This window comes from Microtus oregoni, unplaced genomic scaffold (genome assembly GCF_018167655.1).
Source record: "Microtus oregoni isolate MIOR12 unplaced genomic scaffold, Mior012 000053F_ref0000044, whole genome shotgun sequence".
NCBI classification, from domain to species: Eukaryota; Metazoa; Chordata; class Mammalia; order Rodentia; family Cricetidae; genus Microtus; species Microtus oregoni.
Window position 1 is genome coordinate 8430417 of NW_024543829.1, and position 19349 is coordinate 8449765.

At 39.0% G+C, this 19349-nt stretch overlaps 1 protein-coding gene across 28 annotated transcripts in view; it reads right to left on the reverse strand.

Annotated features, from left to right (window-relative positions):
* Rims2 (regulating synaptic membrane exocytosis 2) overlaps positions 1-19349 on the reverse strand; it is a 386828-nt gene that overhangs the window by 299739 nt on the left and 67740 nt on the right. For all 28 annotated transcript variants that reach the window (XM_041637522.1, XM_041637525.1, XM_041637533.1 and 25 more), the window contains one exon: positions 13983-14193. In XM_041637522.1, coding sequence (XP_041493456.1) covers positions 13983-14193 — 211 coding nt within the window. The remainder of the gene's footprint in view (positions 1-13982; positions 14194-19349) is intronic.

The window sequence follows — 19349 nt, forward strand, 5'->3', positions numbered from 1 at the left end:
GATATGATAGTGTACATAAGCGACCCCAAAAATTCTACCAAAGAACTCCTACAGCTGATAAACACCTTTAGTAATGTGGCAGGATACAAGATCAACTCCAAAAAATCAGTTGCCTTCCTATACACTAAGGATAAGGAAGCAGAGAGGGAAATCAGAGAAGCATCACCTTTCACGATAGCAACAAATAGCATAAAATATCTTGGGGTAACTCTGACCAAGGAAGTGAAAGATCTACTTGACAAGAACTATAAGTCTTTGAAGAAAGAAATTGAAGAAGACACCAGAAAATGGAAAGACCTCCCTTGCTCTTGGATTGGGAGGATCAACATAGTAAAAATGGCAATTCTACCAAAAGCAATCTATAGATTCAATGCAATCCCCATCAAAATCCCATCAAAATTCTTCACAGATCTGGAGAAGACAATAATCAACTTTATATGGAAAAACAAAAAACCCAGGATAGCCAAAACAATCTTATACAATAAAGGATTGTCTGGAGGCATTACCATCCCTGACTTCAAACTCTATTACAGAGCTACAGTATTGAAAACAGCTTGGTATTGGCATAAAAACAGAGAAGTCGACCAATGGAATCGAATAGAAGACCCTGACATTAACCCACAAACCTATGAACACCTGATTTTCGATAAAGGAGCTAAAAGTATACAATGGAAAAAAGAGAGCATCTTCAACAAATTGTGCTGGCAAAACTGGATGTCAATCTGTAGAAGAATGAAAATAGATCCATATCTATCACCATGCACAAAACTCAAGTCCAAATGGATTAAAGGCCTCAATATCAGTCCTAACACACTGAACCTGATAGAAGAGAAAGTGGGAAGTACTCTACAGCACATGGGCACAGGAGACCACTTCCTACGTATAACCCCAGCAGCACAGACACTAAGGGCATCATTGAATAAATGGGACTTCCTGAGGCTGAGAAGCTTCTGTAAAGCAAAGGGCACTGTCACTAAGACAAAAAGGCAACCCACTGACTGGGAGAAGATCTTCACCAACCCCGCAACTGACAAAGGTTTGATCTCCAAAATATATAAAGAACTCAAGAAACTAGACCGCAAAAGGCTAATCAACCCAATTATAAAATGGGGCACTGAGCTGAACAGAGAATTCTCAACAGAAGAACTTCAAATGGCCAAAAGACACTTAAGGTCATGCTCAACTTCCTTAGCGATCAGGGAAATGCAAATCAAGACAACTTTAAGATACCACCTTACACCTGTCAGCATGGCTAAAATAAAAAACACCAATGATAGCCTTTGCTGGAGAGGTTGTGGAGAAAGGGGTACACTCACCCATTGCTGGTGGGAATGCAAACTTGTGCAACCACTCTGGAAAGCAGTGTTTCGGTTTCTCAGGAAATTCGGGATCAACCTACCCCTGGATCCAGCAATACCACTCTTGGGAATATACCCAAGAGAGGCCCTATCATACAACAAAAGTATATGCTCAACTATGTTCATGGCAGCATTGTTTGTAATAGCCAGAACCTGGAAACAACCTAGATGCCCTTCAACGGAAGAATGGATGAAGAAAGTATGGAATATATACATATTAGAGTATTACTCAGCAGTAAAAAACAAGGACTTCTTTAATTTTGCATACAAATGGATGGAAATAGAAAACACTATCCTGAGTGAGGTAAGCCAGACCCAAAAAGAGGAACATGGGATGTACTCACTCATATTTGGTTTCTAGCCATAAATAAAGGACATTGAGCTTATAATTCATGTTCCTAGAGAAGCTAAATAAGAAGGTGAATCCAAAGACAAACACATAGGCATCCTCATGAATATTAACCTTCATCAGGCGATGAAAGGAGACAGAGACAGAGACCCACATTGGAGCACCGGACAGAAATCTCAAGGTCCAAATCAGGAGCAGGAGGAGACGGAGCACGAGCAAGGAACTCAGGACCACGAGGGGTGCACCCACACACTAAGACAATGGGGATGTTCTATTGGGATCTCACCAAGGCCAGCTGGCCTAGGTCTGAAAAAGCATGGGATAAATCCGGACTAGCTGAACATAGCGGACAATGAGGAATACTGAGAATTCAAGAACAATTGCAGTGGGTTTTTGATCCTACTGCACGTACTGGTTTTGTGGGAGCCTAGGCAGTTTGGATGCTCACCTTATGAGACCTGGATAGAGGTGGGCAGTCCTTGGGCTTCACACAGGTCAGGGAACCCTGATTGTTCTTCGAGCAGATGAGGGAGGGGGACTTGATCGGGGGAGGGGGAGGGAAATGGGAAGCGGTTGCGGGGACGAGGCAGAAATCCTTAATAAATAAATAAATTTAAATAAAAAAAACTGTTCAACATTCTAGCCATCAGTATTAAAAGCACTTCAAGATGGTCATCTTCAGGAATAAATCTATGTGGAGCAAGGCTTATGGGACTGCAAACCAATGCATCCACTTTGGGAAGCAGTGCATGTGTTTATAAAAAAAAATCTAGAAACAGAACTGCCATATGACCCGACTATCCCAGTCTGAGCATATAGACTCTAGGAACTTCTTATCCTGAGCGCATTGTGTTCTCTCTTCATAGCTAAGAACAGAAACTGAGATGTCCATCAACAGATGAATGGCTAAGAAGAAGGAGGTTCACTGTATAGTATACATTATATACACACTATAATGTTCCTCAGTCATAAATAAAAACGGAATCTCTAGGCAAATGAATACTGAAAAAAAATGCTGCCAAGTGAGGTGAGAAAACAGGCCCAGAAAGACAAACACAGCTGTCCTCTCTCATATGCAGATCCTAGCCTCAAATCTTTTGTGTGTTTAACTTGTAGCACATGTAGAAACCAAGAAACCAGAAAGGGGTGCTGGGGTGGGGGAGACATTAGGGGACAGGGTGGAAAAGGAGGGTGGAAGGCGTAAGCAGATAGATACAGGAGCATGGAGGAGAGAGGGGAGGAGGATCTAGCCCAAAGAAAGAGTAAATAGGAAGCCAAACGAATGCTGACGATCTCACAACCCAATTAAACAATACAGTTGGAGGGTTAGTAGAATACATACAGCATTCAAGAACGTGGGGAGTACTGGAGTTTAACCAGTTACGTGGGGTTAATACACCAGGGGAAGGAGTAGAAATGGGTGGGCTATGCAAGATTAAGGATATTTTTTTCAGAGCCTTATGGAAACACATTAGTTAGCAAGCTAATTCTAAAATATAGCCTTAAATTCAGACAGAATTACCCTGCGTGGTGGACCGTTCCACCTTCTACTTGCACAAGAACTACACAAGCAATCCATCCAAGAGTCACAAAGACAGGAGGGTCATCCCTAAGAGTCCTCCCTTCCTGGAGAGTTACTGACAGCTGAGGGCAGCTGGGGAGGGGGAATCTAGTCCAAACTAGTATGCTTCCTATATTCTAGCAGATGGTTCCACACCTTTTCATTTTTGAGAAGACCTGATTGTGGGGCATTTGAGGGGAGGCAGGGACGATGGGAATAGATATATGATCAAGATTCATTGTATAAACATATAAAATTCTCTAAGATACAGAAAAGTTACTACCAAAACTAAAATTAAATGTTTAAAAATGATGGTGATGATATGTATCCCAATTTCCCATTCGGTCATTCACTCAGTAGTGAATACACATGCCTGTTACATACCAAGTACACAGAAACACGCACACTGAGCGGTCAAAGTGGATTAAAGTGATACAATCAATTAGCAATAAAATTTGAGAATATACTAGATTAGAGATCTATAAAATTTAATGTATCTCAAGGGAGTAAGTAGTTGATTCACACAGAATACCCAATGAAGGAGATGATGTTTATGTTAACAAAAACAAACAATGTTCATCAAGCAGGTAAGGATTTAGAGTACAGTCTAGAGGGGAATGGCTCTGCCTGCAGAAGGAGAGTCAGAGCACGGCGGACCAGACGGAGACAGCTAAAGAGAGCGCTCCTAGAGACGCTTGTCTGGGACGTGGAAAAGAGAAGAGTGCTCAGAAAGTCACTCAGCTGCTGCAGAAACATCGGGCACTTGAGAGATGGGGATCCCTCTAGCAGTGAGTGTCTGAGAAGCCGAGACTCCAGCAGACAGAGCAGGTCAGAGACGAAAACTGAAGAGACATCAGCCAGCAGTTTACACATATAGGCACAAAATTACTAAATGTTTAAAACTTGTGAAGGAAAGCGAGGAAAGAAATCTGAAACCTGGCTTTCTGGTTCAGACGACAACATGGAGTGATACTATTCAAAAAGTTAAAAATTTCAGAATAAAATCTGAGGATTATTCCAGCAGTAGGAAAGATATCAGAAGTCTAGTCTGGAATAAGTAAAATCTAGTGATAACCTAAGACCCTTATGAAGAAGAATTATAAAAATCACATTTCAAAAGAATGCAATGTTATAATTCTTTTAACTTAAAAAGGGTTAAAAATAAGTATTGTTAATATCTTTAAAATAAGATTTGGTTGTTCATTTGTTTGGGGCTAATATTTGAAATGGAATTATTTTACTGAGAGTATTTTAAACTTTATATAATCTGTATTATGACTAGAATGTACTGTAGATGTCTTTATTCTTCCACATATACTGTAAATAGTATTTCCTACCTTGAGGTTCGCCTTAGTTACTCCTAAGCAGCTCCTCTTGGCTACTGATGAGGAGTCTGAGAGCAAGCAGGAAGCAGATGCAACTTCCAGATGCAGACATGACCACAACTTGTCCTGCATCCAGCAGTTTTTCCCTGCTCCAAAATAACCTCTAAGACTGTGCCTGTCACACATGTTCAGGTTGACATTAAAGTTTAGGTGTTCAGAACACATTCTCGGATGTGTTCTAAACTGATGTGATTAAATGTGTGTTTATACAGTCTTGGTACTCCTCCATACTTTGTCCATTCAGTGTAAGGAAAAGCCCACTGTGCACTCTGGGAGGCAAAGCAGCCGAACCCAGCTTTCAAGTACAACCCTACTTGTTTTTTAATTAAATGAATGTCCAAAATTCCTTCCAAAATTTAATTCTATAAACCATGGATGGGTATTAGAATCTGCCAATATGTTTATATAATTTTATAAATTTGCTTCACCTGTTCCTCAAATTTCTAATAAAAATCTTCCTAAAACAGCACTGTCTTCATCACCTTCACATTATAATATATGGGAGAATGATCAAAAACAAAGTTTAAGTCACTATATACAGAATAACAAGAATTAATGAAGCTTCTTTATTAGTTTTTAAATTATTTAAGCAGTAGAAATAAAGCTTTTGCTTCATTTAGTAGAAGTACATTCATCAGCTATTTCAAGAACTATGTGAGTAAATTGATGGTATAAGATATTAAACCCAGAAGAAACCTTAGAGGTCATTTAGATTAATTCCTTTATTTTACAGATTATAAAAAGTTACTATAAAATGAAATGCCCCATTTGAAGTACTCTATTTAAGCTAAACAGTGTAATTCTGAAAATTCTAAGTTAGATTAATCAAGCAGATGAAAATTAATTAAACATATGGAAATCAATTTTTCCTACCAAAAGACAAAAGAAACAAACAAGTTATCATATTTTGAAGTTTAAAATAATCCTTATTGCTGGGCATGATGACATACACCTTTAACCCCAGCACTCAGGAGGCAGACGCAGGTAGGTCTCTGAGTTCAAGGCCAGCCTGGTCTACAGAACGAGTTCCAGGACAGCCAGGGCCACACAGAGACACTGTTTTGAACAACCAAACAAAAAAAGTAAAGTTTTAAAAAAACAATCCTTATTATAAGTTATGCTTAACGTCTTTCCAATTCAGTATTTTTCACAATTTAAGTGTTACAAAATAATGTTTCCTTCTTTTTTCATTTGATTAAAATCATATGCAATTTTTACTTAAGTAAGTAACGTCTAAAAAAGAGGAGAATAAACAGCAGTGTGTTGTCGTCTATCTTGTACTGGCATTTCCACATGACTGGCACCCCTTTGTTCTTTCCCCGTCCTCAGTGTACTTCAGAGACATAATTAATTGCTAAGGATGGTTCCACATGAAAGAGTCTCAAAATTAAAACAGTTATTTCCTTGTGTTCTCTTGGAAGATTACAGAAAGAATTTTAATAGCTTTATGACTAGCTATTGATATCTAAAATATTTGTATTTTCTAAAAGGACAGTTTGATAATAATATATCATTGACCTTAATTCTTTGGAGCTAGGGTAAGTCAAAGAAGTGCATTGAGCCAGTATTGCAAGCAAAAGTCTTCTATAGCATGAGGCAGCTAGGCATTTACAAGACCAAATTTGAAAACATAAGTTGAACCTTGTAATCTTTATCGCAAAACTTGGGTGGCTTTCCCCCATTCCATTCAAATGAATATCTTCTGATATAAATTAAGACGTTCATATTCAGCTCCTCACTTGAAAGAAAACTTAGAAATACTAATAAAGAAATCCAGAGCTGTCTTCTCTGAACTAAAATCTAAACTGCTTTTTAATGTACTTTACTTTCCTGGCATGTGTCCCCGGATAGAAATCAAGATTGGGGGGGGGGGGGGATGAGGGTGTGAAGTACCCTGTGTCTGGATAGAAATCAAGATTGGGGGGACGAGGGTGTGAAGTACCCTGTGTCTGGCCCTTCCTTCTTCAACAAACCCGTTCATGCAGCTAAGCTAGAATACAGAGAGATTAAAAGTTGCTCACAATATAATGCATTTTCAAGGAGTATTCCAACATTTTACTGTACTTAAGATTTCTATTCAGTGAAAAGGTACCATACAGTAGAAACTGCAATGGGTATTAGCAAGCAATTAAGCTATGATGAGATATCACAAGATACTTGTTTCTGGTCTACATTGAGCAACACGGATCAGATTTCTCCTCCTGTCTGAACAAAAGGCAATAAAACATGGTGTTATTTGGTTTGCTGTTCTTGGATTAGAAATCAGCATGCCAGGCACCTGTTCTATCACTGGACTATGTCTACAGTCCTGTTTTACTTTAACTGAGATGGGATCTTCTTCTGTAACCCAAACTACTCTCAAATGTAAACATCACCCTGCCTTGGCCTTACCAGTAGCTCAGATTAAACAATGTTCCTCCATATCTGACTAGAAGAATGTCTTTTAAGACACCTGATAGCAGATTTGTGCAGTGAATAGCAGTTAGAACACATCTCACAAATGCTCAGAAAACAGAGTGTCTTTGAAGTGCTCGTGCAACCACCCTCACACGCCCTCTCCCCGGACAACTCTGGGGAGATGGAGGCGCTAAGAGTATAAGAGCCAATGGAGTGAACGGTATCTTCTGGGCATGACAAGACACTCGGGACTCACAGCAGCTGTGGCTGTTTGTCCACGGCCTGCACAAGATCAGCCCAGTGAACACTACAGCACCAAGTAGGGAAGAACCCAGAAGCTCCTACCTCTCGCTGGGGAGCAACGGATAGCTGATGGCTATTAGGAGAGAAAAGTCTCTTTTTCAGAATACATCCCCTGTACTGTACCATGGTCCACAGGGGGCCACACACCCATGTGCATATGAGCAACACTAATTGGACTCAGTGAAATATTTGAAAGAATGGGAGAGAAGAAAAGGGAGAGGGTAACCGGAAGGGAAGTGGATAGAGGGGCAAGGGGTAAATATGATCAAAATACATATATGCATGGGTGAAACCTCAAATAATCAATGTTAAATGTTTTTAAGGTAATTAAGATGAGGCCACAAAGGTCAATGTTAGTGAAGCATGGACGATAAGATAAGCTCTGTATAAACCCCGCCTACCACTGCTCAGAATGTCCACAGAGCAGGGCACTCAACTATAAACCCCACAGGGCACAAACTATAAACCCCGCCTACCACTGCTCAAATGTCCACAGAGCAGGGTACTAAACAGAAGCTAAGTGATGTGGGAGTGTCATATATCAATCTGTTGATTTCATTGGTTAAGCAATAAAGAAACGGCTTGGCCCTGTGGGTGGAGTAAACAGAACAAAATGCTGGGAGGAAGAGGAAGTGAGGTCAGACTCGACAGCTCTCCTCTCGGGAGAAGACGCCTGAGAGAGACGCCATGCCCCGCTCCCGGGATGAAGCTCCGACCCAAGATGGACATAGGCTAGAATCTTCCCGGTAAGCGCACCTTGGGGTGCTACACACAGATGATTAGAAATGGGCTAAATTAATATGTGAGAATTAGCCTAGAAGAGAATGGGCCAAGCAGTGTTTAAATGAATACAGTTTGTGTGTAATTATTTCGGGGCATAAGCTAGCCGAGCAGGCGGCCGGGGTGCTGGGAACGCAGCCCCGCTGCCCTTATTACTACATATGGCGCCCCACGTGATGGACTAAACCCACTTAAAAAACCTGAGAATGCTTAAAAATAAGGGAGCGAGAGTTTAACACAGATTTTTGCTGTTTGTTGGTGGCGTGCTGTAGAGAAATTTCCTGATTCGGCAACAGTAGCAGAAAAAAAACGCTGTGTCATTTTAAAGCGTGACTTCCTGGGGCTGTGCTGCAATTGCGATCTCTGTCTGGCTCCTGCGGGAGACAGAGCTTTTGAATAGAGCATTTGGAGTAAGTGCTATGATTTGTTTGATGGCAACTAGACTCGCTGTGTTCTCGGGTCTGCTCTGCTTGTTAGAGGCAAGCATGCGCTTTCATCTAAGAGAGGCTTCCTGACTCAGCTTTAGCTGCAAAGCCTGCAGCTCATTAAGAGGTCCTGCCACGAAACACTTAAACGATGTTGACGAAAAGCTGAATGCATGCTTTTCGGTTTTCGGCCATAGCAGGAAAAAAGCTGCGCCATTTAAAAATGCCGGCTTCTGGGCTGTCCTGCCAGGACAAACTCTGACTCTTTTACGCAGGCATTTTGGTTTGCAAGCACAGGCTGCTGAAGCTCGCTTGCTGGCTACAGCCAGTACCTCAGCCATGAGGCTGGAAAGCTAAGGAATGGACTGGATCTAGCTGGCAAAGCCACGCCTTTAATCCTACCCATATTGCTCAGTAATTTAAAGGCTCGTGTGGTCAGAAAAAGAGAGATATACAGTAAAGAGAGATTCAAAGACAGAGAAAATTTCTGAATGGTTTAAAGTGTGTTAAAAATATATGCAGACTAAAATTTAAAGTTCTTAAAAGTAACAAAAAAAAAGGGAAGAGAGTTGTTGTGTGTGGTAGCACACACCTTTAATCCCAGTGCCTAGAAGGCAGAGGCAAACAGATCTCTGTGAGTTCAAGGTGTAGTAGCATACACCTTTAATCCCGAATGCCTGGGAGGCAGAGACAGGCGGATCTCTGAGAGTTCAAAGACAGCCTGGTCTACAGAGTTACTTCAGGTCAAAGATACAGAGAACCTATCTCAAAAAGCAAAAAGTTAAAAGTAAAAAATAAACTAAATAGAGGTTAAAACAAAGCTGCACAAAGATGGAAAATACACAGAGAATTTTGATACTGTATGCTATTATGCTCTCTTTGAATTGTTTGAATGCTGAGGAAAGAGCAAAAGCTACTAAAAGATATTTATTTATAAATGCTGCTGAGCTAATCCAACATAGATATTTTGATGCCTTGAATTTGAAATTTGGACCTAAGGACATGATGCTTTGGAAAGGAGTTTCTTATTTTGTTTTCACAGAGGATGAGACGCTGTTCATTTCTTCTATTCCGATTTGGTATGATGGACCACGCCCTCCTGAAGGGTTGGTGTGAACGCCTTCAAAAAATTGCTTCGCTCAACTGCCAACTGAGATGAAGCTAACACACAGGTTATACCATGAAAGACCTAATTAACGACGCCCCCATTCAGCAGGAAGCAGTTTGGAGAGAAATAACTGTGCCCATATTCCCAAAATATGTTTATAAATGTTCTTTTACATTTAAAGGGGGATATGATATAGGTATGAATAATTTGCATTAGTATCGATTTTGCTTTATTGGTAAAGATTTACAGTCAATTTTGTTATATGTATATGTATTTCTGATATTGATTAAGGTATTGTGATTGTGTAGTTCATTATTAAAATGTAATGTATAATTAGGAAATATAGGTTGTTGATGGATAATCATAAATAATAGTCAAGTTTGTAGTCATGTTCGTTAATATTTTCTAGATGTGTGTAGATATATTTTAGATAGGCATTCTTCATATTTTTCAAAGATTATAGAATATGGCATTTAAAATATTTTAATAACTTAGGACTTTTCATGACAATGAGACACTCTGCTCCTGGCAGCACCAATCTACTTCAAGAGGAAGATGGGCATCGAAGAGGATCCTTATGGAGTTTGATAGCCATTTGGGCAAGAAACTGCTCTTGCCTGGACTATTGCATAAACTGGACACAGAGAACCGCAGAGAGAGGACTACTGAACTTGCCTAAAGGTGAGATGATCTTTCGGGGTTCCTGATTCATGAGAGAGTCTGCGAGATATTCTTCAGGACAAGCAGATAGTGACTGCCTTTGGAACTTCCTGCTTGATGAAAATGTCTGCTGGATACTATGGGCCTGAAGGCTGAAGATGGATGCCCCAACGGTACAAAAGAACTTTGGGTGACTGTCCAGGCAGCGAGATGTCTTTGTCATTTCTAGAGTTTGAAGTTTCTTAGTTCTTGTTTACTTAGGTAATATTATATCTTTCTGGAGTCTTTGATGGAGTTAAGAATAGTTAGTTATAGTTATAGTTTTCCTTAGTTATGATAAAGATTATTGTAATTTTTACTTGATAACTGTTTTGTTATATGTAATTTTGCTATATTAAAGTTAAAGCCTTCTTTTTTTTGTGTGTTTAAACAGAAAAAGGGGAAGTGATGTGGGAGTGTCATATATCAATCTGTTGATTTCATTGGTTAAGCAATAAAGAAACGGCTTGGCCCTGTGGGTGGAGTAAACAGAACAAAATGCTGGGAGGAAGAGGAAGTGAGGTCAGACTCGACAGCTCTCCTCTCGGGAGAAGACGCCTGAGAGAGACGCCATGCCCCACTCCCGGGATGAAGCTCCGACCCAGGATGGACATAGGCTAGAATCTTCCCGGTAAGCGCACCTTGGGGTGCTACACACAGATGATTAGAAATGGGCTAAATTAATATGTGAGAATTAGCCTAGAAGAGAATGGGCCAAGCAGTGTTTAAATGAATACAGTTTGTGTGTAATTATTTCGGGGCATAAGCTAGCCGAGCAGGCGGCCGGGGTGCTGGGAACGCAGCCCCGCTGCCCTTATTACTACAGCTAAGGAACGGCCTGGAGACAGAATCAAAGCAGAAGAAGAAGGAGAGGCTGTGAGAAAATTTTGTAAGTATTCTCAATTTAAGGAAAAATGAAAAAAATTAAATTGGAATTTGAGGGAAGCAACTAAAATAGTACCTGAAAGAAATTAGGAGCATGTGATCCTTATATCAGAGAATAAAAGATATTAAAACTTCATTTTCCCTTTATGAAACTATAAAATTCAACCAAAGGAAGTAGAAGAAATAATAAGGATCAGAGCATAATTTAGAAATAGAGAAAATTCAATAAATCAAGTTGATTTTGAGATCAACAAAATTATCAAATATATAGCCAAATTCAACAAAAAAGAAAGACTCTACCAAAATAAGGAATGATGGAGCATCACCACTGACTACATGCATATTAAAAATAATGGAATATTATGAATATGTTTAAATCCATAAATTTAATAATTTATGTGAAACTAAAGAAATTCCTTAAGATATAATTATGAAAAAAATATTCACACATACAAAAAAGAACTCTGAATCAAATAAAAAATTGAAAGTATACTTTAAAACCTTCCCAGTGAATAAAAATGCATGCCCAGATAACTTCACAGATAAGATCTAACAAATATATTTAATAACTAAAAAAGGACTTGTGTCATGGAGTAGGGCAACTCAATTGTTCTGCATGTAGATCAGACATATACCAGTTTTATACAAACTCTTCTGTGACATTGAAGAAAGTAAAATACTTTATATAATCTTTTTCATTAGGCCAGTGTGATGTTAATTCCAAAATCAAAAAAGACACTTGCAAATCAAATTCATTTATATATGAAATGAATTATCTATCATGAATAACTAAATGGATTTTATTTGAAGAACACAGAGTTGGTTTAATATTCAAAAATCAGTCAATACCTCACCACCTTAAAGAAAGGAAAAACAAAAATTAATCTCAGTGGATGGCAAAAGGCATTGGGAAACTATTCAAGATCTTAAAGGAAAGAATTCTTAGCAAATTTGTAATTGATGGCATCTGTGAAAAAATTATACTTAATACTGAAAAACTGAATATATTCCTTTTAAGACTAAGGATTTCTGCTTGTATCGTTTTTACTTAAAATTATACCATAATTCATGTATAGATAAATCACACACATACATTCATACATATATACATATATGAATATACATACATCCACATACACACACATTCATGTACATGCACACACATACATGTATGCAAAAAACATGATCAAATCAAGAAGAAGCATTAGAAGAAATAGAGGATTAGTTCTGGGCAAACAAAACATTGAGAGAAACAAACAATAAGAAAATAAAAACAGAGCCGGGCGGTGGTGGCGCACGCCTTTAATTCCAGCACTCAGGAGGCAGAGGCAGGCGGATCTCTGTGAGTTCGAGGCCAGCCTGGTCTACAAGAGCTAGTGCCAGACAGGCTCCAAAGCTACAAAGAAACCCTGTCTCGAAAAACTAAAAAAAAAAAAAAAAGAAAAGAAAAGAAAAACATGAATCACACAGGAGAACTAATTCCCTCAATTATTCCTAAATAATGCACATACAGATTAACTCTGTATGTAAGAACCATCTAAGTAGTTAGTTTGGTGATAGGATATTAATAAGGAAAGAAATTCAAAAGAACTTAGTAAGAAGAGCATCTGCAATATTGGCCTTGCTAATTGACAAAGTCCTCTATGAGTAGTATATTCATTGAAGAGGATAAAGCAGAGATAAAGCCTAGAAGAAATATGAAAGACTAGATATATAAATTCCATAGCTGAATGATATTTCCTCAATACAAAAACAAAGGATAGTATAGCTTACAAAGTTATGAAATGAAGAAAAGAATCTCAGAGCTGGACCAGCCTTGTTTCAAATGACTAAGATAAAAAATAATCTACAAAGTCTGTGCAAGTGTCAGGGTGATAGAAAAATTTACAAGCCGGGCGGTGGTGGCGCATGCCTTTAATCCCAGCACTCGGAAGGCAGAGGCAAGCGGATCTCTGGGAGTTCGAGGCCAGCCTGGTCTACAAGAGCTAGTTCCGGGACAGGTACCAAAGCTACCGAGAAACCCTGTCTCGAAAAACCAAAAAAAAAAAAGAAAAAAAAAGAAAAAAAAAAGAAAAAGAAAAATTTACACAGAGTTCTATAAGAATCTATCTTAGTCGCTGTGGAACAGAGTTCCCACTATCCATAACAAAGGGCAGATCAATTAATCTATAAATTGGTGTGGGAGGTCTTTCTAGCTATGTGTTGCTTTTTTTTTTTTTTTTTTTTTGGTTAATGAATAACAAAACTGACTTGGCCTGATAGGGTAGAACAGAGCTAGGTGGGGGAAACTGAACTGAATGCTGGAAGAAAAACTCGCTGAGTGATAGAGAAGCCATGTAGCCCCGCAAGAGTCAGATGGAACTTAAACCAGTAAACCACAGCCATGTGGTGATACACAGATTAATAGAAATGGGTTAAATTAATATGTAAGAGTTAGCCAATAAAGAAGCTAGAGCTAATGGGCCAAGCAGTGGTTTAATTAATACAGTTTTGGTGTGATTATTTCAGAAGTCTGGGCAGCCGGGGAACAAGCAGCCCCCTGCAACAGTAAATGTCTTCAGTATGATGAAGTCAAAGGCCTATGGCTCAGGGCCACGGAACAGCCAACATTACCTTTCTCATTTGGTAAACTGTGTGCTCTTTGATTAATCTGATAAGTGATTTCAGGTATCGTTCCACTGTATTAACGGTAAGCGCAACTATTGGGAAACGATCGTATTTCAGCTCCGTACCTTGTTTGAGCGTAATGACACTCGACCTCCACAACGAGCACAGAACTTCGTTTGGCAATAAGAACAGTTATGGCCGCATCCATCCGCGAATTTTGTTTTCTGGCAGATACCGCAGGTTGGGGCATCGCCCTTCTGTTCTTGCTGCTGTTGAGCTTCTTCTCCCATCTTCTTTACTTGTTCCTTATACATTTCAAATTGTTGATGCAGTTTTCTGCAGAAAAGAAAAAAAAGGATTTTAAAAAATAGTTTTCTGATGATCAGAGAATCATAATTTTATAACCAAAATATGCAGGATGAGATTAAAAGAGTATAAAATTCAATTTTATAAATTATAGAATATCTTGCTTGAATGGCATATTACATCATAAAAATCTTGAAATTAGTTCTATCTTTGATATACATATTAATTATTAAATTACATTTGTGGAACATTTCCTTGAATATTTTTTTTTTTAAATATTTATTTATTTATTTATTATTCATACAGTATTCTGTGTGTATGCCTGCAGGCCAGCAGAGGGCACCAGACCTCATTATAGATGGTTGTGAGCCACCATGTGGTTGCTGGGAATTGAACTCAGGACCTTTGGAAGAGCAGTCAGTGCTCTTAACCTCTGAGCCATCTCTCCAGCCCCATTTCCTTGAATATTAAACCACACTTTTACCTACTATTATTTTTCATCAGTTTAGCTTCAGAAGTACGGGAGACAATTTTACCTCCACAAAGAAGTCATAACCTAGCATCTTAAAAGAGGAGACATGGTCTCAACTGGAGGGAACTAGACTCAGTCTGAAGACAACTCAGCTGTAAAGAGAAAATACCTTCATGTATTCTCAGTCTAACAAATGGAGCTGTGCAAGTAAAGTAAAGCCAGGCTCCTTAGGATGAAAACACTGGGGCCTACAGGGCTGTCTCGGACGCTAAGGGCCCTGGCGACTCTCAGAACCACAGCTGGTTCCCCAAGTCCCACACTGGGTGGTTCACCACGGCCTGTAACTCCAGTCCCAACAGTTCTGATGCCCCTTCTGACCTCTGTGGAGATACACACACTTGTTCATACCCACACACATAGCTAAATAAAAATAAAATGAATTAAAAAGAAAAAGTAGGCTAAGAAAAAGGAAAGTTGTATCATTTACTGTCACTACAAACGTTTCTATTGTATTTATAATTACAATTGTAATTTTTAATAACTATAATTAATTTAAAATTTAGAAAACTGCCAGGAGTGCTGGCATGGTGGCACAGCCATGGAGTCCCAGCCCTCGGGAGGCAGAGGCAGGTGGATCTCAGTGCGTTTGAAGCCAGCCTGGTCTACAGAGTGAGCTCCAGGACAGACAGGGCTATTACACACAGAAACCCTGTCCCAGAAAAACCAAAAACAATTTTTAAAAAGATTCAGAAAACTAAAAGTGATATCACTCCAATCCTAAGGATGACAATCTACAAAACCACAATTTATTTTGAGCCCATCAGAAGGGAAGTTATCAGGCAAACAATCTAAATTCCAAAGAACACCAAGTCTAATTGTTCCATCTCTGGCAATATCATCAGAAAAGGAAGTAGAACCATATTGATAGGTAAAGGAAAATCTTTAGTATTTAGGGGTTGTTTGTGTGTTTGTTTTTGAGATAGCATCTCATATATCCAAGGATGGCATCAAACTTGCTTTGTATCCAAAGATGACCTGGACTTCTGATCCTCCAGCTTCAAGTCTTCAGTGCTGGGATTACAGGTACACACGACCGCATGCATTCTATATGGCTGTGTAAGGCTTCACACATTCTAGGTGAACACTCCATCTACGAAGTTACATCTCCAGACAGAGATCAGTCAAAATTTTAATAAATTGTGCAATGGCAAGACTCATCTAACATGACAGCTACAAGCCGCTAAAAATCCAAGCTCAAGAAAGGCTGATAATCACAGGTTCTTCTCACACCCCTCCCTCCACAAGGGCTCTGGAAGACTAGAAAACACCGCCAGGACAAATAAATCTCTGCTTTTGAGGGAGAGCCTACGTGCAGACATTAAGTTAAATTGGGACTGAGGTACAGACATGATTTCCTGATTTTGCTAAAATAGTAAAAGCTTTATTTAAGCCACAAGGAGGAAAAGTGAGCTTTGTCACTTAAGATGAAGGCAAAGAGCCATTATAGCTACAGACAAGATTGAAGAAAACCCTTTTATCCACACTGCAGAAAAAAATACCTTAGGGACTAGATCCTACAACAACATGAACAAATCACCTTTTATCACTAGGATATGGGAGGAAGCTCCTCTCCAAAGCTGGATACAGAACTGGAGATCAAGGCAGACAATTTTCCATGGCTAGGAGAGACCAAGAGCTCAAAAGGTGACCCATTCTCAAGGTCCAGGTGATTAGGGCCTGTCAAAACTGGGAAAACATCACAGAGAACACCCGATCCCTAGGAAGCAATCACCAAGTAATAAAGCACCAGAAGTTGACTACTTCCAAAGACTCAAGTTCATGGGAGAGATAAGTGTAGCCCTCCCATTGGGGGGGGGGGGAGGTGAAGATAGCAGCTTCTAGTGCCCCAGCATCCATTGTAAGGAAGTGCAGAAGCAGCTCACATCCTCTGAAGAGATTTATGACTATGTTGCACTAAGGACAATGATGGTGACATCAAAATCCAAACTTAGTGGAATTCTTGGTTTCCTTAATGTTTCAATTCTCAACACCAACAGTCTGATAGGAAGGATGTTCCACATCAAGGTGTGAATACAACTCAAAGATACAGCGCAAAGAGACAGAAACAGCAAGTCAATACTCTGTCATAAGAAACATGACTTGGGAATAGTTACATTTGGAAGGGAGTAAGGATAGAGCATAGGACAAGTGGGATGGAGAGAGAAGGAATGATATAATCATATTTTAACTAAAATGTTTAAAAATTATTAAAATAAGAAGTACATAGAAAAGGTGGACATCATCCATGAACAAATGGGGAATTAGAACAGAAAATAGTAATGATGAACCAGATCAAAATTCTAGAATAAAAGCTATGCTATCTAAGATGAAGTCCTTCATGAGAAGACTCTACAGTAAGCTAGAAAAAGAATTGATAAAAACTATACAAAAGGAAACTGACAGAGGGCAAGAGAAGAGAGAGAAACAACTAAGATTTTACAGTTAATGTAGCAGGTGAAATAAAAAGCCCCAGAAATAAACAATGAAAGAGATAAGGATAAGGAATTTTACAAAAGTAGTAATAAAAAGACACTAAGAGAAGAAACACCTAAGAGAAGCCCTTATAAAATAAACACCAAATTTTCATTCATTCATTTACCCCACTTCTCTCTCTCTCCTCTCTCTCTCTCTCTCTCTTTCTCTCTCTCTCATTAAATTGCCAGAACCAAAGATAAAAATGGCGGGGGGGGGGGGAGCTGGGAGAAAAAAATAAAACTCTGAAGGCAACTAGATAAAACTAAGCAAGTATGAAATGTCATAAGGAGACATGCTCCTGTGTATGACGATTTCAAAGTTAAAGGGAAAAATCCACAAAATGACTAGAATAAAATTAAGTCACAATTACCACACCTTATCTACCACTGGGTATCCTGTATATAACAGATAAAAGCCTCTTACCAAAAAAATGAAAGATTGTCCTACAAGAAAAAGAACAAACTCAACTTCAGGCTGCCTGTAAGACTCATTCACCACTAAGGACACGGAGACTGATGGTTACCTTATACCAGATAAAACAAACTACTATACCAAAAACTGTAAAGAGATTCAAAGAAAGTTCTTCTGTTATAAAAAATTCATCAACAACATATATGAATTCCAAATATGTATATGCCCAACGCTGAAACAGCAAAATACATACGGTCAATGTTAGGAAATTACTAATGAAAAAGTAAAAAAAAACAGATGGGCTCCATTGGCTCATTGTCCACAATTTTTAGAGCATATAAACAGAAAATCAATATGGAAATAAAAGTCTTGAAATGCACTTTAAGTCAGAGGGGACAAAAATAAATATTTTTTCTATCCCAAAATAGCAGAAGACACATTCATCTCAAGAGAGCAGAAGACACATTCATCTCAAGATAGCAAAAGACACATTCATCTCAAGAGCACGCACACACAACACTCCAGGATAAGCCAAAGGGCGAGCTACAAAAAGTTTCAGCAAATGTAAGAAAACCGGAACCACACCAAAATGTTTGTTTCGGTTATAAGATATGAAACACAAAAGAATATAAAAGATTCTAGAAAATTGACAAAGATGTGAAAATTAAAGAGTATGTTCACTGTTAACGCATCGTCCAGTGCTATAAAGAACTCTTATAATGACCTACAAAGTATTGAATGTACAGCCACGTGTCAAATGCTGGTGCTTCAGTCAGCGGGAGCTGCACATAACAGGAGCTCGACCAACTTGTGATCCAGCCTAGGTACACAACTGTTAAGCTGTGTAAGTTTGTATAATTTACTGCAATGATATCTGTAGAGTGATGAAGTCATCTATTCACACATTTCTCATAACAGAATCCCACTGTGAAGTGACATATGACTGTACAAGGGAGAAGTCCACACTTCTAACCCCGGGTTTGACATTATTTCCTTTGTCTCCTTCTAAAGCTATCCTGCTTTTAATCCTTTACACGCATCGTGATGAATCATTACATGTTCTCTCTACCTTTGAGTCATGTTTCTCTCTCTAGTCCTCTATCTCTGTGTCATCTATCTAGCTACCTATCTGCCCCATCATCTGGGTAACCCAGGCTGGCCTAGCACTCAAGATCTTCCTGTACAGACTCCCAGGTGGGAAGACTGAGCTGTGCGCTATCTTGCCTAAGAGAAGAAAGAATCCCCAACCTGAAATCAGACCTGAACCACAGCACTGAGAACATCAAAGTCTAATCAACGAGGCCCAAAGACCATCACATTTTCTGTTTCTGATGAAGCTCATTCAAATGCACCACCACTCATTTCAACTGTTTATTCATAGCTTTTACCAAATACTATGGATTTGGCTTTCTATGGTTTTCTTCTTGGTTTGAAGGAGTATCAGAGATAACTTACATAAATTTAAACAGCAAAATCTTCTCCAAGTCTTAGGGCTAATTGCTTACTTTGAAGTAGTCAATATATCAATTTCTTCCTTCATCATTGTGATTTAACTGCTGGCTCTGTGTGTGTGTGTGTGTGTGTGTGTGTGTGTGTGTGTGTGTGTGTGTGTTAGGCATGTATGTGCATGTATGTGTGGGGGGCATGTGTGTGCACACATATAAATGTATGCGCATATAAATGGTCTATGTATGTCTGCGTTATAGAAAATCCCCCAGTCCCTCCTAAATAGCCTTATAATTTTACCTCTCACAGCTAAGCTTTTAAT